The 22,877-nt window shown below is 40.5% G+C and overlaps 1 protein-coding gene across 1 annotated transcript in view; it reads right to left on the bottom strand.

The window, feature by feature from the left end:
• LOC308406217 (adhesion G protein-coupled receptor B1-like) overlaps positions 1-22,877 on the bottom strand; it is a 213,550-nt gene that overhangs the window by 78,362 nt on the left and 112,311 nt on the right. Inside the window, exon 16 of the mRNA XM_080897088.1 lies at positions 161-304. Within this exon, the coding sequence (XP_080753214.1) occupies positions 161-304 (144 nt within the window). The remainder of the gene's footprint in view (positions 1-160; positions 305-22,877) is intronic.

Here is a 22,877-nt window from a genome sequence, read left to right as displayed (position 1 = left end):
TCCTGCCCAACCAAACAAACAAACACAAACATTCACAGATTCAAGCGTGTGTTCCTGAATTGTCAATCAGAAGCCAAGCTCCGTGCAATCAGTATTTGGTGATTATGTTTAGAATGTTATTTTCATATTTCTGCTAACTTCTTATTCTGACAGCTCTCACCTGGCTTGCCAGTAGACAGGATGTTGTTAGAAATGTTGACCTTGTTCTCAGGGCTGAGAGCCCAGTCCACCATGCACTTCCAGCTCTTCATAGGAAAGCTGATGCCTCCATGACCCCTTACTGGACGCTTATGGATGCTGAGAACTGTAAAAGAAAGAAAAAAAAAATGTGAACTTGAAAATGGGAGAAAGTGAGAGATAAAAAAAAAAAGAGCAGTTTAATATCAGTACTTATTTAGCAAAGGAGCTCATTTTAAACCAAAGCTGGCAATGCATTTCATTTATGTTATCTTGGGATATACAGTATCCAGCCTTAGTAGTTTATACAGTATTTCTATATTATTATTATTATATATACACATATTATTATATATTGTAATTATGATTATAATTATTATTATTATTATTATTATCGTATATGTGTGAGCATTACATTTTTCTCCTGTAAATTACTTTTCTGAAAATATAAAATTTAATTATATAAATTTTTTTTTAAATACCCCCAGTACACAACAAAAAGCACTCTCAAGGGACTTTATATTAAGAGATAAAGGTATTTGGTTCTACCCCAAATTGTAACCCTGGCATGATCTCTAAAGCTAGATGTTTCACCAGTGACGTGGTGGACTTGGTGTGATTTCATTTAATTTCTTCTTCTTCTTTGAAAAATAAGATAAGATGCTCCAAAGTTTCGTGCAGTTAGGCCAGCAAAAAAACGACATATGCAGGTGATTTATGCAGTCTTCATAGTCTAATTCTCCAAGGAGAATAATGAAAGAATACTTCTGAAAATAGACTAGCTAAATTGTCAAAGCAGTTTAAAAAAAAGATTGCAATTCAAATTTGGCACAATTCTGCATTCTAACTTCACTACTTTTACAAGTTTAGAAGAAGAATGTCTGATCAAACTCTGTGCTGGAAGTGGATGGTAGATTTCCCTGCATGACTTTGCTGCCATTTGAGGAGTGGGAGCAGAGAGGAGGTCAGCCGCTTAGGGGAAGGATGCAGTGCTTGTGTAGGCAGCTATTTGGCTGCAGACAGAGAGGCAGCATCGCTATAAACGGGACCTCTCATCTGCCCTCAATTCCCACGTACTCTCCCCTGATTCAACAAACACACTTTGCCTCGTTTTTATCCGGAGGTCACAGAGAGATTCAGAGCCTTTGTGATGACTACACTATGTGTTTTTCCTATGTTTGAAGAAAGTTGAGTTAACAGTTACGGCAATGGAAGGAAGCAGCAGGTGGTTTTGAATGTGTAGATGTGTCATGAGACACATCTAAAGACTTTCAGCCCTGAGGAGTGCTAATAATGAGCCTTAGTTATTCTCTTCATGTAAGAACAAGGCAAACAGAAACAGAAGGCTAGAATGAGGGCTGTGCTGTTCCTTGATGCGACAAGGTTCACAGTTAAGGAAAAACAGGAATTTCCAGAACAAAGGGTGGTGGCAAGGGCATCAGGGTGAAGCAGTGGTTAGCACTGTGGCCTCACAGCGAGAAAGCCCTGAGTTTGAATCCACCATCTGACTTTTCTGTGTGGGTTCTCTCTGGGTCCAGAGCCTTTGTGAGCCTACTTTCACTGGGGTTAGGTTAATAGAGATCGACAGACCACATTACTTTTGCGCATTGCATTGTAGGTACGAGTGGCAGCAAAATCAAAACACTGCATCAATCGCTAGCATTTCCAGCACCGGTAATCATTAATTCTGCGGTTTTAATCCCTACTTGCATTTTATTTGCCCCAAAAACAGTTATGTACAAAACGAAGGAGAACACTGCAGGTCCGTACAAAGACAGACGTGACAAAAAGGCAAAAAAAAATTATGAGGAAAAAAAATCAAAGGAGTGAAAGGCTTAGACCCATACGAGCATACAGAGTGGACTAAAGACGTTAGCGTGCTGCCCAACTTTCATCACGCACATATTTATTATTATATGGTCCTAAGTGTGAGTGCATACACTCACAAAATGTTTAGTAACTTCAGATCCCTGCAACAAGCCCAGGTCCAGTTTACTTTGGTAATTTGGACTATTCCATTTCACTGCTGTTGTTAATTTTCAGATCCAATACAGATTGAAAATGTGACGTCATTTCCGGGGTAAAACCGCAAAGGATTGTAGGTACGAGTGGCAAGCGGTTTTTATCGGATTCTGTTGTGGAAGAGAAATTGTTCAAGCCATGTTTCCGAGGTAACAAAGAGGCGATGGATGGCCTGGATTGCAGCCATTCGAAGACCAAATATAACGTTCCAGAACACTCCAGCTCACTCCAGCTCACATGTTAGTCTGCTAAAATAAGTGTTTCATAATTCATTACATTTATTGTCTTTATTTATAACTGGCATTATTGTTTCGTTCTATTATAGAATCTTACAAGAAAGATGCCAAATTGTATTCCATTATGCTGTATTAGCTGCTTCAGTGAAAAACAAATCAACAATGCAAAAAAACAAACCAAACTAAAATAATCATTTCAAAACAACATACTGGAAAACAGTTATTCATCACTTGATTGCTTCAATACAACACTTGGGCACATATATGCGGGACTTTTTGTGGCTGTTTTGATATCACTCTCTCTCTCTCTTAACCGATCAAATCTCGCTGTGGTAGCAGCTTTAAACTCGGTATGTCCCAGGTTGATAGAGGGTGCCCAGTCTGGATCGCATTCCAGCATTTTGTAGGCTGGTTTTCCTACAAAATACATCAAGCATTAGCCCGCAAAGCCACAGTGAACAAAGCAGCATAGCACAACGAATTCAATTCAAATCAATAGAAGACTTATTTGTAACCTACATCAACAATTATTCAAATCCAAATCCATCCAGTTTATTTATATAGCACGTTTAAAAGCAAAAAGTTTGCCCAAAGTGCTGTACAGAAACACAGGGTAAAACACAAAATACAACCACTGACACTCAAAAACCATATCAACTCAAGCCAGTCTGAACGCTATCGAAAAAAGGTGTGTTTTCAAAAGTATTTTAAAAACAGGAAACGAAGATGCCTGTCTAATATTTAAAGGCAGCATATTCCAAAGTTTTGGGGCCATAACTGAAAAGGCTCGTTCTCTTCTACGTTTAAGCCTTGATTTTGGGACAACCAACAGCAGCTGGTCAGCTGATCTAAGGGTCCGTGAAGGAATATAAGGCTGAAGTAACTTGGAAATGTATGGGGGAGCAAGATCCCCCATACATTTCCGAGTTACTTCAGCATTAAGGCATTTATAAACCAGTATTAGGACTTTGATATTAATTCTGTGATGAACAGGAAGCCAATGAAGAGAAGACAGGATAGATGTTACATGTTCATAGCTGTGGGTATCAGTTAAGAGGCGGGCAGCGGCATTTTGAATGAGCTGAAGACGAGCAAGAGATCGTTGGCTGACTCTAAAAAACAGTGCATTACAGTAGTCAAGCCATGTTGAAATAAAGGCATGTATTACCTTCTCCATGTCACGTCTTGACAAAACTGGCTTCAGCTTAGCTATTTGCCTCAGTTGGAAAAAGCCTTTTTGCAACGCTGAACTAATATGTTTGTCCAATTTAAAATCTGCGTCCATAATGACTCCCAAGTTTGTCACATGCTGCTTGATATAAGACCCTAGCCAACCACAATTTACGAGCAGGCTGTATGAAATATTTTTAGGTCTAAATACAATCACCTCCGTTTTACTCTCATTGAAACTCCAAAAGTTCAGAGCCATCCAAGCTTTGATATCTTCAAGGCAGTTCAAAAGGATTTGGATGGAGCCTGGGCCATTTGGTGCTAAAGGCAAATAAATTTGGCAGTCGTCTGCGTAGCAGTGAAAGGATATTTCGTGTTTTCTAAAAATAGACCCCAAAGGGAGCAGGTATAATAAAAGAAGAAGAGGGCCAAGGATTGATCCCTGGGGCACCCCACAAGGAAGGGGGGCTGAGGTGGACTCAAAATTTTCAACTTTAACACTAAACGTTCTTTCACTCAAATATGAGTGAAGCAGATGCAGTGCTGCACCTTTAATGCCAACCAGGTGTTTCAAACGAGAGATAAGAATATTGTGGTCAACAGTGTCAAACGCTGCAGTAAGATCTAAAAGCACAAGGATCACGGAACTTTCACAATCAGTAGCTAAAAAGATATCGTTAAAAACACGTAAAAGTGCTGTTTCAGTGGAATGTAGATGTTTAAAACCAGACTGAAAGGAGGGTCAGAGTCAGAGGTAAGTGACGGAGTCAGAGGTAAGTGATGAAAGTGACGGACAAGGTAAGCTGACATCAAGCTGACTGTTGTAACTGACATCAGACGCCGGAGATTAAAGCGAATGGTAGTTTACATTTCAGTATTACCAAATACACTTATCAATTGTCTTATAACTAACAACATTTGTCTAAATCATCTCCAACACCCTGGAGAACAACGGGGAGAGTTTAGAGGATCTCCAAGATTGCATTGATCAGTGCTTCCAGTATCTCATGATGAAGAAGGTCCAGAGTGCAGCTTCCCCGGCCAAACCTGACACGCCGTCGTCAAAAAGACTTCACCCTGCAGATTCCCCCGGCACAACATCGCCAGCCAGCAAAGATATTGTCGACATATTGGAGTCAATCGACCAACGATTGTCCAGTTTCGATGAAAGGCTGTCCTTGGTGGAGATTCTTCACCGGGAATTTAAATCCTTGCGAGAATCCCTGGAGTTCAGCCAGCAGCAGGTGGAAACGCTCGCTGCTGAAAATGCCACGCTAAGGGAGTCGGTGAAATGTCTCACAGACAATGTTACCCAGCTAAATAGAGAAAATAAAAAAATAAAAGAAACAGTTATTGATCTACAAGCTCGTGGCATGCGAGATAATCTCATATTTTCTGGTATTCCAGAAGCCGCTGGAGAAGACGCGGAGACTATGGTAAAAAGCTTCATCAAAACCCACCTGAAGCTGCCGGAGGACACGGTGAAGAACATCGCCTTTGATAGGGTGCATCGCATCGGCCCCATGCGGGCAGCGGCCGGGAGACCACGTCCTATTGTGGCCACATTCGGCCACTTCAAACAAAAGGAACAGGTGAAAAGCCACGGCAGGGAATTAAAAGGAACGGACTTCAGCGTGAACGACCAGTTTCCCAAAGAGATCCTGGAATGACGCAGGGTCCTCTTCCCAATCCAACGCGGCTTCATCCAGAAGGGCTCCCGCGCTGTCATTGCTGTGGACCGGCTGTACGTGGACGGACAGCTTCACCGTGATCCCGACATCACTCCGTGGCTGTATTAACTTCACACCAGATAAGAATCCGCTACACCCTTTCCCTATCCACTCACACTAACTTGCATTAACATCTGTTTAACTCAAATCGCATCTTAAGTGTAATATCATAGCAAAATTTACACCGTCACTCTCCGTCAATGGTTTAATTGGATTGTTTCCGTTTTTTTTTCTTCTCGTTTTTTTCCCCGTCTTTTTCCCCCTCTTGTTTTTATGCTGCTCACCCTTGTCCTTGGTTTCTTCCTTTTTTTATTTTCTTTCACTGCTTCGATCACCTGCTTCCACACACATCCACAATCAACATCCTTTATTTCAACACATACGCACAGCACGATCATGCAAAATCATGCGCTCAACGACAGCGCATTTACATCAGTCAGACAGCGCACACAGACCTATAGGATACACACACTTAAGCCAAGCGTACTCATATTAGTAAATATGCACACATATAGTCAAACTCAGGGAGCATCTCGCCACACATTTTTTCTCTCTCTCCTTCTCTTTATTTATCAACAAGTGAAGTATTCTCTCCACCTGTCTAAGCGACACACACAGCGTACACCCCTAGTTATACACAGACATCTATGGGCGCACTAAGGTTTGTTACATGGAATATAAATGGAGCTGGCTCCAGAGAACAGGCAGATGTTCGAATGAACTTAAAACACCTGAGTTTCCTAATGTGTTCTCAGCTTGTTATAATTCTAGACAAAGGGGAGTAGCAATTTTAATACATAAAAATATTAATTTCACAGTACTCGATACAGTTATAGATCCAGAGGGCAGATTCTTAATCATTAAACTATCTATACGTGATAAAAAGCTATGTATTGTAAGTGTATATGGTCCAAATGTTGATGATCCCTCATTCTTTCACGGTTTTTTCAGTGCACTCTCTGAACACTTAGATGGCACACTTGTTCTTGGAGGCAACCTCAACCTTGGACTAAATGAAGAAATAGATAGGCTCAGTACAGCAGGAACTCGCCGCAATTGGCAGTCCACAAATATAATCAAACAGCATATGAGCGACTCTTTGCGATGCATGGCGCTCCCTTCACCCCACCAGTAAGGAATATACTTTTTTCTCACATGTTCATCACTCCTACTCTCGTCTGGATTATTTTTTTGGTCAGCAGCTCACTGCTGAGTAGCATTTCAGACACTGAGATTCACCCTATAGCTGTTAGCGATCATGCTCCTGTATCTTTAACACTAATGCACAAGAATAATACTACGCCAAGTAAAATACATCACTACTTAAAGATGAAGACTTTATTAAATATTTTAAAAAAGAGTGGACTTCATATTTAGACTATAATGACACTCCCGGAACTTCAGCATCTGTTCTATGGGAAGCAAAGCTGTAATGAGAGGTAAAATAATTTCTTTCTCATCACATAAAAAGAAAGAAGAAAACAAAAATATTAAGGAATTAGAAAAAAACATTACATCACTAGAAGAAGCCTACGTGTCCCACCAAGATCAGGAAACATTGAACAAAATATGCAAAACAAAACTAGAATTAAATGAGATGATTGATAAAAAACAAAACAAAATTCTTAGTACAAAGACTACGCTTTCAAAATTATGAACATGGTAATAAATCCGGTCAATTTCTAGCAAACCAGCTAAAAATAAATAAATAAAGAACAACTATAGGTGCTGTTCAAGATTCATCTGGGAACACAATATATGACCCGAAACAAACAAACAACATTTTCAGGGATTTCTATAAAAGATTGTATTCACCACAAATAAACCCATCTAAAAATGAAATTGATCAGTTTTTGGACAACATAACTCTTCCAAAATTATTAGACACTCAAGCAATGGCACTGGATTCACCACTGACACCAGGTGAACTCCAGGAAGCCCTGATAAGTATACCCAATAATAAGGCTCCAGGTCCAGACGGCTTTCCTGCAGAATTCTACAAAGAATTCTGGTCGATTCTAGCACCAGTTTTTTACAGAACGTTGTTGGAAATCAAAGAAAAGGGCTGACTTCCACCAAATATGAATTCTGCAAACATTAATCTCCTGCTAAAACCAGGCAAAAACCCTGTATATCCCTCAAGCTATCGTCCAATATCCCTTATAAATGTAGACCTTAAAATAATCTGCAAAGCTCTCTCAAAGAGACTAGAGAAAATAACCCCCCTCTTAATTCATCCTGACCAAACTGGTTTCATAAAAGGTAGGCACTCATCAAAAAATACACGCAGATTACTTAATTTGATAGACTACTCATACAGTAAAAACCTTGAAACTACAATATTTTCTTTAGATGCATTAAAAGCATTTGACAGAGTTAACTGGAAATTTCTATTTGCAACTTTACACTAATTTGGTTTTGGATCCTCTTTCATAAACTGGTTAAAAATATTATATAATTCCCCAACAGCTTGTGTCAAAACAAATGACCAAACATCCTCAAGCTTCTGTCTCCTGAGGGGCACCACGCAGGGATGCCCACTTCCCCCTTCACTGTTTGCAATTTTTATTGAACCACTAGTAGCAGCAATTAGACAGAATTCAGTAATGAAGGGCATAAAATGCAAGAACGTGGAACACAAAATCAGCCTTTATGCGGATGATGTGTTACTTTTTCTCCAAAACTCACAAACCAATATCTCTGGGGTGATTGAATTGATAAACTCTTTTGCAAGAATATCAGATATTAACTGGTCAAAATCTACACTCCTTCCGATTAATTGCTCCTTCCATAATTCTTCTTCTACACCACTGCAATGGGGAAATATAAAATATTTAGGTATTAATGTTTCTCCCAAGCTTGTAGTGTTTTCATAAGCTTAAAAACACTACAAAAGACCAAGGATAAAGGAGGATTAGTACTACCTAACTTTCAGCACTACTTCTTAGCCAACAGGCTTCAGTTTATCTCAGGATGGCTAAAACATACCTTCTTAGATGAACCTTGGCTAGATGTAGAACAAGCACTTTGCAATAATATAGAGATTTCAGATCTATCATTTATCAGCTCAAACATCCAACGACATGAATGCTTCAAAAGCATCAACATCAGCTCTTCTCTGACAGCATGGTGGGAGTTTCTAAAATTGAGTCTTCATTAATCCCATGCAAACGTACACCTATCTGGAACAACCCTGACATATTACAAAACAATAATATGATAAACTTTTCAGATTGGAGTGATAAAGGAATCAAATATTTAGAACATATATTAGAAGGAACAGAATTTATTTCATTTGACAGACTAGTTACACAATATGGGATCAACAAGAAAAGATTTTTAGAATATCAACAAATTAAATCCATAGTAAAAATGAAATTTAAACCGGGTCAAGTTGAACTACAAACACCACCAAGTGTGGTTCAATTTCTTACTCTTAAAGCCCCCAAATTACTTTCCAAAAGATAAAGAATGCTTTCTAAAACAGATGAATCAATATCACTTCCTATTGCAAAATGGGAAGCGGATTTATCAGTTAACTTAGACCTAAACTTCTGGTCTCAGATTTGCTTAAAAACCTTTCATCTAATTAGAAATCCCAGTCTTCAATTAATTCAATACAAAATACTACATAGAGTGCACTATACAGGTCATCGGATGTTCAAGATGGGCTTTACGTCTACCAACAACTGCTCACACTGCCAAACCAATTCACCGGACAATTATATCCACGCTCTTTGGTTCTGTCCACCAGTTCAGAAGTTTTGGCGCGAGATATGTGAAGACTTATCGAAGTGTCTGAAATGTAACATTCCAGCTTCCCCTTTAGTGTGTTTGTTGGGCAGCTTAGATAATGTCACTACAGATAAGAATATAGCCCATATGGTTTTCACTGCCCTATGCATAGCCAAGAAAACAGTCCTCATGAACTGGAAAAATAAAAATAATCTTAATTCTAACAAATATAGAAATTATCTATTAGATTAGTGTTGATACAGCCTCTGCCACCACATCAGATCAATTGCTCTGGGCTCCTTTGATTAGCTCTATCACCTAGTGGGGGTGGGGGGTCATAGTTTGGTCCCACCTTCGCTGTTGTGATTGGTGTGGGGGTAGGGACAGGCTTAGGGGGTCGGGGGGTTCCCCAGGAGCATCTTCCTTGGAGGGCACAACCCGGGGTTGCAGAGTGAGTTCTTCAGGAACTCACTCTGCAGGAGGGGGAGATACAGGAGAGGTGGAGAAAGATCTCAGTCTGGGCGTCTATTGTCTTGTGTAGTCTGGAAGATGAGTGGATGACGGTGTGGGTGCAGTTTTCTCTGTGGTGGGGCCGGGCGGTACTGTTATGATGGGCCCCGGTCCGGATGGGCCTGGGCCCCCTTTCCCTGGCGAGTTGCAGAGTATGGGGGTGCCTACTGGGGTCAGCGTGGGAGCTGGCCCCAGGGAGGGGTCACTTGCCCCTCCCTTCCTTCCCTCCCCATCTCCAGCTGCCTCCCTCTTCCCGCTCCACCACAATCACCCACACATGCAGGGCCTTGGGGTAAAGGTGTGTCACCAGGGTGCAGGGGAGGCATCCCCCCCTCTGTCCCCTTCTGGCTGCCTGTGCCTCAATTTTATCTCACAACTTAGACATTCACATTACTCACACTCTCATAACACATACATATAGGATCTTGGGGGTGGGCACGCTACACGGAATACAAAAGACCATCAGGGTGTACACCTCACCCCTGGCGTTGTTGCCCACCTCTCAATTTTAAATACATGTAGACATTGAGGGCTATCAGGAGGAGCTATGCGCTTACCTGCTGCTCTCTGGCAGGTAGCTCCATGCCCTCCTGGGTTTTAAAAGGCACCTTAGAACACACATGCATCAACACTACATATGAGCGGGCGGAGGGAGGTTTGGAGTCTTCTCTCACCCCCGCTCTCTGCGACCTGCTGGAGCGGGGGTGCTAAGAGTAGGAGTTGGCCATCCGACTGGGGTTTGGAATGTGGGGCCTCCCTGCTGCTGCGGAGTCGGGGCGGTCTCTTTCTCCCCACCCCAAGGAAAATGGTAACACCACCTGGGTCTGGGTGCAGTTTCCCCCTCCTGGGGCAGGGGTACCTAGACCCGGGGCTAAGAGTACGCTTGGGGAGTGTGATCCTAATGTGATGCACGTATGTAAATCCTGGACCAAATTTCATATAAAATGGTAAACGCTTTTCTAGTCCCTAAGGACCCCAAAGCGCTTCACACTACATTCAGTCATTCACCCATTCACACACTGGCGATGGCAAGCTACATTGTAGCCACAGCTGCCCTGGGGCGCACTGACAGAGGCGAGGCTGCCGGACACTGGCGCCACCGGGCCCTCTGACCACCACCAGTAGGCAAACACGGGGTTAGTATCTTGCCCAAGGATATTTGGCACACAGCCAGGAGGCAGCCTGGGATCGAACCACCGACCATGTGGCATGTTGACTCCTATGACAAACTGAAGCCTTTTGGAATCTGTATAAATGGAGCTATTGATGGCTTTTCGAGAGTTATGATTTGGCTTCATGCCTGTTCAACAAACAATGATCCCAAAGTCATTGCTGGATATTTCATAGCAGAAGTTGAAAAGAGGATGGGAACACCTGCTAGGATTCGCTCTGATCTGGGAACAGAAAATGTCATAATGGCGGAGATGCAACAATTCTTGCGATGGACTATGGATCCGAACGTCAGAAACTGTTTTATTACTGGATCCAGCAATCACAATCAGCGTATTGAAGGCTGGTGGGCCTTTCTGAGACAACATCATGCTCAGCACTGTATAAATCGTCTCCAGGAACTAAAATACCATGACTGCTTTTCTGGATGTTTTTTGGACAAGCAGCTCATATTGTTTACGTGCCTGAACGTCATCGAGGTATGTAACCATGTTTATATTCTTTTAATGAGTCATTGCGGGGCGACTGTGGCGCTGGGGGTTGGGAAGCGCATCTGTAACTGGAAGGTTGCCGGTTCGATCCCCAGGCTCTCTGTCCTGGTCGTTGTGTCCTTGGGCAAGACACTTTACCCTACTGGTGTTGGCCAGAGGGGCCGATGGCATGATATGGCAGCCTCGCTTCTGTCAGTCTGCCCCAGGGCAGCTGTGGCTACAACTGTAGCTTGCCTCCACCAGTGTGTGAATGTGAGAGTGAATGAATAGTGGCATTGTAAAGCGCTTTGGGTGCCTTGAAAAGTGCTATATAAATCCAATCCATTATTATTAGTGTGTGTGTGTGTGTGTTAGAGAGAAAGAGAGACATGGAGAGAGAATAAAAAGTTTGCTTTAACACCCATCATGCACCATCCCTATTATCACTGGGTTCAGGATATGAAAAAAATGCATATTTCACTGGCCAGAAACATAAAATCACACTGTCTAAAACAATTCACTTTTAATAATTACTTCCACAGTATCACGTGTTTACCACTGTTATTCTTGTTGTTGAGTATTTTTGATAAACTCTGTTTTTCTGACTGTCACTGTGTGGTGCTTTTGGGTAACATGTTGAGCCAAGAGAAATGTGTTCTTTTACTGATATGAAATTTTTTAAAATTCTTAATATTTAATAGGAAGAGCTGCAGCAAGTTGCACATATGTGGAACACCCACATAATACGCAGAAGCAGAAATGCTGTTGTTCCAAGTGGACGTCCGATTCTCATGTACACCATCCCTCATCTCTTTGGAGGACAGGATCAGAAAAGACAATCATTATTTTGTTTGGATTGTCGGTTCAAGATAGTAGCAAGCAAGCCTGTCTAAATATATTTAACCAAATCTGTGTACTCCAGTGAAGAATCAAAATTAAAGCAGGTCCTTGTATTAGTATTGCTTTTGTTTTTTTAATATTTTGACTGAGACATTTATGCAAAAAACAGGTGTTTGCTTCCCATCTAAAGAAAACATTTGACATCTGTTTATTAATTGAAATGAGAACATTGAAGTAAATGCTTGAATACGCAAAATGTTTTAAAAATAAATCAGAAAGACGTGCATTGAATAATTTCAACCTTTTGGCATTTCCAATTATTTTTTTAACTGAATTTCTATTATATCTGATTTCTGTTTAAGACTGTCGAAAAAACATTTTTTGCTGATCCCATATATTCTCATTCATGAAATATTGTTTTCAATTTTACTGAAACATTGTGCAACTGTTATTCACCCACAAACAGTTTCTTGTAAATAAAAATTCTGCATTATTTAATAATTAACAAACACTGTTAGATGTTAGCCTCCCTTTTATTTGTGTTCAAGGAAAAGAAAACACAGACTCTTGATAAACACTACAAAACTTAACTTGTGTGCCAATTTTCTGTGTCTTTTATTCCAGTCAACTATTGCATCAAACACATTGCCTTCCAAAGTTATTCCCTTAAAATATGTTCTAAACAAATGACTGGTGGAAAGGTAAAAAAAAGATACTTGAAAATAATTAATATTAAATCTTTTGAATTATTACTAAACAAAACATCCCCTCTAGCAGACATCTTGTATCCAACAAAACTGTACCACAGACCTGTGGAAACGACCTTGACACATGATAAGAACTAATAATAAGCATAGTTCACCTCTTGCTGCTAACCATATGAACTTATTAAACATAATTAGTTAAAAGTTTTACTAGTTTAAATGTTAAGTATGAAAATTTAAACTGAAATCTACATATTTCATGGTGGAAACAAATTGATGTTATCCACAATTTTTGAAAATAAATTCAAATATGAAAAAAAGAATGTTTGGTTTTTTTTTTGGTTTTTTTTGGGGGGGGGGGGGGGGGGGGGGGTTACTAATAAAACACTTCCCTGAAATTTAAGCTCTTTCTTTTTTTATACAATGATGTGTTTCCTGTTTGTGGGTTTAACAAACTTTATAGCTTCATAGCCCGTCATTGTTAGTGCAAACCTTTTATTCTTTGGTTTAAACATGATGGACTTTAATCAAGCTATGCTGAACTCATAAGAGCTTTTAGCAGCCAAAACATTGTCCAGTTCATTTCGTAGTTCTGGGTAGGACGTGTATGTCCATGGTAGTTCCAGAAGAGGGCCACGTGTGTGTGCCACAGGTCGTCGTGCCAGTCCATCCACAGGCGTGAACAGTACCTCAACCTTGTCAACACAGATGACATCTGACCCAGTAAGAAACCTGAACATCCTTCTGAGCCCTGTATCTTCAAGTTCTCTGATGTACTGGTGCAGAAATCTGAAGCTCTGCTTCTCTGCTTGAGTGGTGGGAGAGACAGTAAGCAACTTCAAAAGCTTTCTCGTTGTTGGCTTTTTATCTTCATACATTAGTAGGACATCTTGTGGGCTTTGAAAAGCTTTTAGGAAGTGGCTTGCAACTAAGGACATTTTCTCTGCGGCATATGCTGGTTTTTGGATTAATTGTTTGTGTGCGACTTTCAGAAGGCCTTTTAAGTTCTCTTTGGTTGGAAGCACTGATACATCCAGGCGATCCATGAGATCCAGCACTTCATCCCTGTCTTCATCTGAAAGATCTTCTTTTAGTGCCCTTTTTATCTGATCTCTATCTGATTGACTTAGGTAAAAGAAAAGACTTTCAAACAGCAGATCATCTGATACTTGATTCTCACTGAAGATGAGTGCCACTGTGAAAACAGGAGCAAGGCGACAAGGGAAATATCCATGGTCTTGAAATCCCTTCAGTAAAATTCTACCCATGGATTTCCACTCTTCTTCCTGCCATTTAGGAAACAGTGATGGCACTCTGAACTCCTCTCCTTCAGCTGTGTTGTCCACAAACTCTGACCAAAATGCAGCATACACATCTCTTGATACACCGTCTGCATCAGCTCCTTTTTCATCAATGTAGGTGTATTTTAGAGGTTGTATGAGGAGTGCTGGATCTTTGAACTGGCTGATCATCTCCTCCAGAATAGTAACCCTGTGAAGTTTGATGGTAACGCAGACAATCATATGATCCTGCAGAGCTTATTGCTTCATTGCTTATAGATGTATCTGGACTACTGACTGCTGTGTTTGTTGGAGGAAGTGTAATGGATGTGATGACCAGATCATCTTCCTCAAACTGCAGGAATGGTTCATCTATTACAGTGTCATCAAGTTGACAAGACAGAGGCTCTCCAAGGGAGGGTCCAATCATTACCTCAGATGTGTCTAATAATACATCTTCATCAGCATTCCTAGATTCTGATGATGAGACCACAACAGTGTGAGAAGCTTCTTCATCTCCTTGATGTGAGTCAGTCAGTTGTGTAACATTGTTTACATGTGTTTTCCCTCTATCATAAACTTCTTCATCATCTTCATCATTGGAAAATCTTCTTGTGCACAAGTAAAATCTCAACATTCCCATTTTAAGTGCTGAGTAGAGTTCTCCAACTCTGACATCTCCACCAAATACAGCCTCTTCCTGATAGTCTAATATGTCATGACCAGTGTTGGGACTAACGCGTTATTAAGTAACGCGTTACAGTAACTACGTTATTATTGTGGTAACGAGCACGGTAACTAGTTATTATGCCAAAATCAGGAACACGTTAGTCGTTACTGGGATTTAGATAGGCTCGTTACTCGTTACTTCGTGTGGTGGCTATCACGGAGCTTCCACAGATTCAGTAACATTAGCAAGTGGTGGAGGCCAGCAGGTGGATGAAGGAAAAGGGACGCAGAAGGAAAAGAGACCCGAGGCGGCCGCTGGTCCAAGTATCAGGTGAACTGAACTTCAGGTAAGAAGTTATGACCTGCAGTCTATCTGGGTCAGATATAAACCAAGTTTAGGTGGAGTTTATTTTCGTTATTCTGACTTTTTCTGTACTGCGTGCTAGCTAGCATGACGGAGTTTCTATACAGCTGGGTGGTGCTATGAAGTTAATGAAGTTGAACTTTATTTTGTTCATAAGTTATTAGAGTTGCCAACCGTCCCGTCTGGTATTCAGAGAAAATATTACGCGTTTCTTATTGAGGTGAAAGGGAACAGTTTGTCCCGTAATTCAGCTACAATGAAAAAGACACAAAGCTGGAGTTATTCTGTGTTTACGCTGCACAGCTGCCTCTTCTTCTTTCATTCTCCCCCCTCCCTCTCCCGTTTCTACTTCAATCATGAAACCTGATCAATGATCAGCTGATCGTCTCTCTTGTTTGTTTATCGCCCACTTTGCGCCTTAAGAGGAACCAGCGGATGTCGCGCTAAACAACAGCAGCACTTTTAAGCTTGATCAGCTGTTGTTAGAATTTATTTAATATTAATTTCTAGTATCAGCTGATGTTTGCTGGAGCCACAGCTGCAAAAAAGCTGCTGGTCATGATGTCGGTTTGTATATCTGGTGAGAGGGAAACATACCATACCATACCATACCAACTTTATTTCTAAAGCACTTTAACATAAAACCAGAGTTTCACAAAGTGCTGTACATGTTAATAGCATACGTAAAGAAAATTAAAATGAGATACGATAAAATAAATAGATACAATAAATTGAAACATGTTAAAACAAATTGAGTCAACCCCTCTAATCAATGCCAAAGGCTTCAGCGAATAAATATGTTTTAAGAAGACTTTTAAATTCGGAGAGAGAAGAGGCCTGCCTAACATGCAAGGGCAGATCATTCCACAACTTTGGAGCAGCTACAGCAAAAGCACGATCACCTTTAAGTTTATACTTAGTTTTCGGTACCTTAAGGAGTTGCTGATTGGCGGACCTAAGGGAACGGGCAGGTGTATATGGTTGTAGTAGCTCCGAGAGGTAGGGGGGGGCCAGGCCATTAAGAGATTTAAAAGCAAATAAGAGAATTTTAAAAACAATCCTAAAATGTACAGGTAGCCAGTGGAGTGAAATTAAAATAGGGGTAATGTGCTCAAACTTTTTTGTTCCAGTTAAAAGACGTGCTGCAGCATTTTGCACAACCTGCAGGCGCCTAATGGACGCATCACTAACCCCAAAATAAAGTGCGTTACAATAATCCAGCCTAGAAGTAACAAAGGCATGGATTACTGTCTGAAAATGCTGTTTCGATAAGATAGGCTTTATTTTGGCTAATTCCCTCAAATGAAAAAAGCTAGATCTTACAACAGCTCTGACCTGGCTTTCAAGTTTAAGATTTGCCTCTATTTTAACTCCCAGATTAGTGATGACTGGTTTAACATACTGTGCCAGTAAACCAAGATCTATAATAGTGGCCTCAGAAGCGCCACCAAAAACCATCACTTCTGTTTTCTGTTCATTAAAATGTAAAAAGTTCAAAGCCATCCAAGTCCTTATTTCATCAAGGCATCTGAGCAGCGGGTCTACTGAGAAGCCATTTATCTTTTTAAGTGGGAAATAAATCTGGGAGTCATCGGCGTAGCAGTGGAAAGAAATCCCATGTTTCCTGAAAATAGACCCAAGGGGTAGGAGATATAGAGAGAAAAGAAGCGGGCCTAAAACTGAACCCTGTGGGACCCCACATTGAAGAGAAGCAGTAGAGGATACAAACTCCCCTAGTTTCACAGAGAAAGTTTGCTCTGCCAAATAGGATCTGAGCCACTGCAGTGCGGTACTCCGCATACCCACCAACTGCTCTAAACGGGAAATTAAAATATTATGATCCACTGTATCAAAAGCAGCAGTTAAATCTAACAGCACAATAATAACACAGTCACCTGAGTCATTTGCCAAAAACACATCATTAAAAACTCTTAAAAGGGCAGATTCAGTACTATGTAAAGCTTTAAAACCAGATTGGAAAACTTCTAAAATACCGTGTTCTTCTAGGAAGGACATTAATTGCTTGTAAACTACCTTTTCAAGAATCTTTGAGATAAAAGGCAGTTTGGAAATAGGTCTGTAATTCGCAATAATATCAGGATCAAGAGCAGGTTTTTTGAGTAGAGGCTGAATCACTGCATGTTTGAGATTGACAGGTACAACACCAGAGGACAGACTACTATTTACAATGGATTGTACAGCTGATGCTATAGTGAGAAAAACCTCTTTGAAAAATCGAGGAGGGAGAGCATCATAAGGGGAACCTGAGGGCTTCATGTGAGCAACCAACTCCTGCAGGCAGAGCATGGAAACTGGCTCGAACCTGTCAAAGACAGCAGAACTAGGGACAGGGGTAGAAGGGTCGGGAACGGACTGGGAAGTCTGTGCTTTGACAGATAGCACTTTATCAATAAAAAAGTGTAGGAAGTTTTCACAAATTTCCTGAGAAGACTCGACAGAAGACTGTGGAGCATGAAGGACCATATCAATAGTCTTAAATAAGACATGAGGCTTACGACAATTTGCCTGAATAATAGTAGCGAAATGTTTCCTCTTAGCATCTTTTACAGTTTTCTGGTAAGAATTCCAGTAATCTTGTAACATTTGGTATGACACCTGAAGTTGATCCTTCTTCCATTTACGTTCAGCTCTCCTGCACTTTCTTCTGGCAGCCCGGGTGTCTTCATTCAGCCAGGGTTCAGATTTGGCTTTAACTTGCTTAAGCTTAAAGGGGGCCACTGAATCTAAAGCAGTTTGGCAGACAGAATAAAACCACGTACTCAGCTCTTCTGTATCATTGCATGAAGATGATACAGAAGATGAAACCAGGAGATGTCCTTACTGGATCATCAGAGCTGTGATGGAGAAACAGGTTTACCTTTTAGCTGACATGAATGAGTTGAAGGGAAGTTATGAACTGTTTCTGAGAGACAAATAACCCCAGGATCCTTTTTTAGGTAGCTGACAGCTGGTAACTGTGCAGGGGCGGGTCTAGCAAAGTGTTGCCAGGGGGGCATGTAGGGCATTAACAGGGAGAGGTGGGCACAAAGAAATACTTTTCTTTCTTATTCTCATTTAAAATGTCTAGCTTTTAAAAAATAATTATCTGAGTCTTACAACAAACGATTGATAGATTGATGCATATATACCATCAAAACAGTGAACATCACTGTCACAACAGCGTTTGTTTTCATTCAAAGGCTTTATAATTTTTCCTATAATGGTGGGCGGTCTCTAGTCAAAATGCCTGGGACGATTTTTTTTTCCCAGTCCAGCCCTGTATGCAGCTCATCTGCAGTCTGGTGTTACCTACATCTTCCTATTCAGAAGGCAGAATTTCCGAGTTCTGAGTACAATCAAAGCACCACGACTGCAGTTTTTGTGTTGGATGTAAAAGGCGCACATGACGCTGTGGAGTAGGCTAGAATCATGGCAGCAGTCAATGACGGTCCAGGCGTGGGATTTCTCTCGTGGAAATATACACATTATCTTTTCCTATCTATTGGTAGGTGGCACAGTGCACTTGTGGCAAGTAAGCAAGCTAGAAGACTGGCAAAGTTATGGAAGAAACACATTAACAAGAGAATTCTGAGTAAAACCAAAGTTACTTTCCCTAGTAACTAGTTACTTTGAAAGTAACGAGTAACTTGAAGTAACTGAGTTACTTTTGAGAGAAGTAACTAAAATGTAACTAAGTTACTATTTTAAAGTAACTTACCCAACACTGGTCATGACTGAACACCTCCCATCTTCCAAAATTGCTTTTTCCACTTGGAAAGAAAAGATCTTTAGCATACTGTAATATGTCAGCTTTTTTGGAGTCTTTGGGCACATCAAAGGTCCTTGTTCCTCCTCCTCTGCGCTTTCTCACTTGCTTACCTTCATGGATCCACCCTAACTCAATTTTTCGAGTCTTTTTCTCAGCCCATTTGTTGTTTTTTGCATATGTTCTTTTTCTCTTAGAAACAAATGCCTCCTCATGATCAGGTTTCTTCTCATTTTCATTGATTCCCATCTTTTCCTTCAATTTTTCAAGCAATGAGTTTTTTCTTGATTCCTTAGTACTTGCACCACTGTTTTCCAAGCAGAACTGTCTGGCAGCTATCCGATCACCATATGTTGGGATGTAACCAGACAGGGTCTTGTCTTCCATGAAATCAATCACTGTGGGATCAATCTGTAATAACAGAGATATTTATTAGTATACAGAAGTACAAGGTATACCTGCTGCCACACCACATGAGGTACCTCACTAAAGAAATGTATGTAAATTTCACATGTGTTTTGATAATTGTCTATTATTATTTTAGTGGCAGCCATCGATATTTAGCATTTATTCTTTTCCTCTCTTTATGCCAGCAACATTAATCAGATTCTCTAACATGTCATTAATAGAAATATTACAGTATATACAATGCCCACTTTTGAAAAAGTAAATTAGTATTCACGTATCTTTCAGTTGCACAGTGCACAAAGGGTTTAACTCATTGTTTTTTTAAATTGAAGCCAAATATCAATATAAGCACAGTTTAATTCATTTGTTTTATATAAACAAGGAAACATTGTGCATCACATAATATAGTGATATATTTAAGAAACCTGGAATCTGCATAGGGTTAATTAGTAACAATTAATAACCGTGGTCATAACCACGACCCAGGGTTATACAGTGGGTTAATTTGTTTTACATTCTCGATTCCATATAGATCCACACCAATGCAGCCTACCGTTATGTCCTCACGCAGTCAAAGCGAGAGAAGCGAAAAGCGCTGTGGTTGCTAACTTAGCAATATGTCACATTTTTAGATGCTGTAACTTCGTAAAAAGCGAGTTTTACAAATTTCCCCCTTGAGAGAGCACTTACGCGTTCTTGTAGCATTCATAAGAGACAGTCCTCAGGTACACCACGATTCCGAAGAAATCTCAGAAGTGGGCTATCAGTGTTTGTGTCTATGTTGAAAGCAGGGCATTGAAAGTTAAGTGCCAGTTCTGAAGAGCGTGAGCTCTCCACATCTACCATGGATTTGGGTTCCCGAACGCAACGCGTTTTACATTCTTACAATAAAAAATGTTATTCTAATGGTACCTTTTTTTTACATTTGTACAATATATGATTACGTTCGTACAATATGATAATTATATTGTACGAACGTGATAATTATGTATATTGTAATAACGTGACGTTATGTTGTTCAAACGTGAAAAGTATATTGTTAGAACAATAAACTTTTCACATTATAACGTGATATACTTCTATTTTCCTTTTGCCTGGGTGGCAGCTCTACGCTTCCGTAGAAGAGAGCAACAGTGGAAGAATTAAATATTCGACAGCACCTGGGTGGAGCACGAGCTTTAAACTCATGCACAAGAGAAATGTCAAATAAAACAGGTTTGTGATCAGAAAACACGGAATCCCCAATTTCCAAATTAAAAACAGATAAACCGCACGATAACACCAGGTCAAGAGTGTGCCCCTGCTGGTGTGTAGGGCCTTGTACAAACTGCACAAAGTTAAAAGATTGAATAAGATTTAAAAACTCCTGAGCAAGCAGTCCATCAGAGCAACAGACATGAATATTAAAATCACCAACTATTAAAATCCGATCATATTTAGGCACAATGTCAGCCAAGAAACATGAAAAGTCATTCAAAAAGTCTTTGTTAAACTTCGGTGGTTGGTAGATTACTGCACACCCAACTGGTTGAAATGTCCCAGTTCAATTATCAAAAGTTCAAAACTGGAGGGGGAACCGGTACATGGAGTTGTTTGCAATTAAAGTTATTTTTAAAAACTGTCAATATTCCTCCTCCTCTACCTGATATCCTTGGAGCATTTAAAAATGAGCAGTCGGAGGGCAATATTTCAGAAATGAAGCTAGACTCACCCATTTTCATCCATGTCTCAGTCACAAAAAGGAGATCCAATCCATTTGAAGAAAATAAATCATTTAAGACAAATGTTTTACTTGCTATGGACCCGGCATTTATTAAAACCCATCCTCGTTGGAGCTGGAGTCTGGGCGGAAGTTGTCTGTGAAGCCCAACTTAATGGGCGCAAATTCACAAAGTTTATTCCACAACGCCCAAGACGTGAAAAACACCGGCGAGCAGGCTCACGTCCACTCGAGCGTACGACAGGAACCAGACAAGGAGCAACATGATCCAGGAGATGCCTTGGGATGCGATGGAATAGACTATAATCCACTGGAGCAGCTGCTAGAGAAAAAGTAAGGCAAGCTTTAAGCTTCACTAGCCGACCAGCACGTTTACCGCGGCGTCTGCGACGATGCGTTGGAGCAGGAGGAAGTGCTCCGCGTAGCAGGTAAGAAGGAACATCAGGAACATCAGCCAGGGATAGGGGATACCCTGTTGTTTGTCCTTGCTGATTTGTCAGAAAATATTAAAGATCCAAAAGTTTTTAGCGTTCATATACCAGTCGCGAGTTGATTTGGGTGGCACAAATTGTAAAAAACAAAACAAACAAAAACAAATTGACAGAGACAGACGGCAAGCCACACACACCGGCGCCAATTGTGTTATGATAAATTACGTAATAACTACAAGAGAAGACTTACCTTTGTGGAAATGCTTGGAGCAGACTAACGTGTGAGCTGGAGTGTTCTGGGACGTTATTTGGTCTTCGAATGGCTGCAATCCAGGCCATCCGTCGCCTCTTTGTTACTTTGGAAACATGGATCGAACAATTTCTCTTCCACGACAGAATTTGATAAAAAAAAAAAAAACAGCTGGCTTCCCGTGGCTGTCATGCGACCGGCTATTGCGGTTAATAATACAACAGCTTCTTGCCATTTTTTGTGTTTCTTTTTATCGCTGTGTGACTGTTTTCTTGTGAAAGCCTGCGTGCGCTTGTACCATTTGCTCTATTGGTGATTCTAAATTGACACTGTAGGTGTGAGCGGTTGTCAAGTCTCTGTGTTGGCCTTGTGACAAACTGGCAACCTGTCCAGGGTGTGCCCCACCTTTCAGCCTATGGTAGCGGGATAGGCTCCAGCAAACTGTGAATTGAATAAGTGAAAGAGAACAAATGGATGGACTAAAGCTGCAAGGCTAGGACATCTCTGTCTCACGTGTTTTGTTTCCAACACCAACCTTCACCCCCGAGTGAAAGTAATAAGCCCAGTTTTACAAAAGTGCAATTTTAAATCACTGAAAACTGGAGGTACATAGCTATCCAATTAAATAAAATAGCTTGTGAATTGAATTAATATTTGACATTTAAAAAGCGTTACCACTGGGGATACCAGCTATAGCTACCAATTTATTCCTAATGTACTACTTCATTTTCTGTTAGTTCTATCTATAGCTGTTTTCACACATGCACTGTAGAGCTGAACTTTTGCAGACATTACCAGGAGGAACTGAATGTGACAATGCAAATGTCCAGGTCAGCTTGAATGTGTGCTGCCTTCTTTGTACTCTACTGTACATGCAGTATAGTGTATGTTCCTTAACAAAGACTAGTTAAAATAAATTCATTGCAGGCTGGTTAGCACTATTGTCTTATCAGAGAAGATTGTGGTATAGATTTGAGCACGTCTGCTTGACTTTTTGCTTGAAGGTGTATTCCAGGGATAGGCTGCAGAAATAATACCGTGTCTTGTCTTTTATCAGAGGAAAAAGGTTCTCCTTGTTCTTGTCAGTCAGGAGCCAGAAAAATCAAATGCATCAAAAATTATTGACATTTTTTTCAAAAAAGAAAAAAAGCATAGTAATGTTCTTTATTTTCTGAAATATGTCTTTTATCTCTGCAGTTTCCTGTTACTTATTGGCCTCTATCAA

Source organism: Rhamphochromis sp. 'chilingali' (genome assembly GCF_963969265.1).
Source record: "Rhamphochromis sp. 'chilingali' genome assembly, chromosome: 11".
Classification (NCBI taxonomy): Eukaryota; Metazoa; Chordata; class Actinopteri; order Cichliformes; family Cichlidae; genus Rhamphochromis; species Rhamphochromis sp. 'chilingali'.
This window is presented reverse-complemented; position numbering and strand designations above follow the sequence as displayed.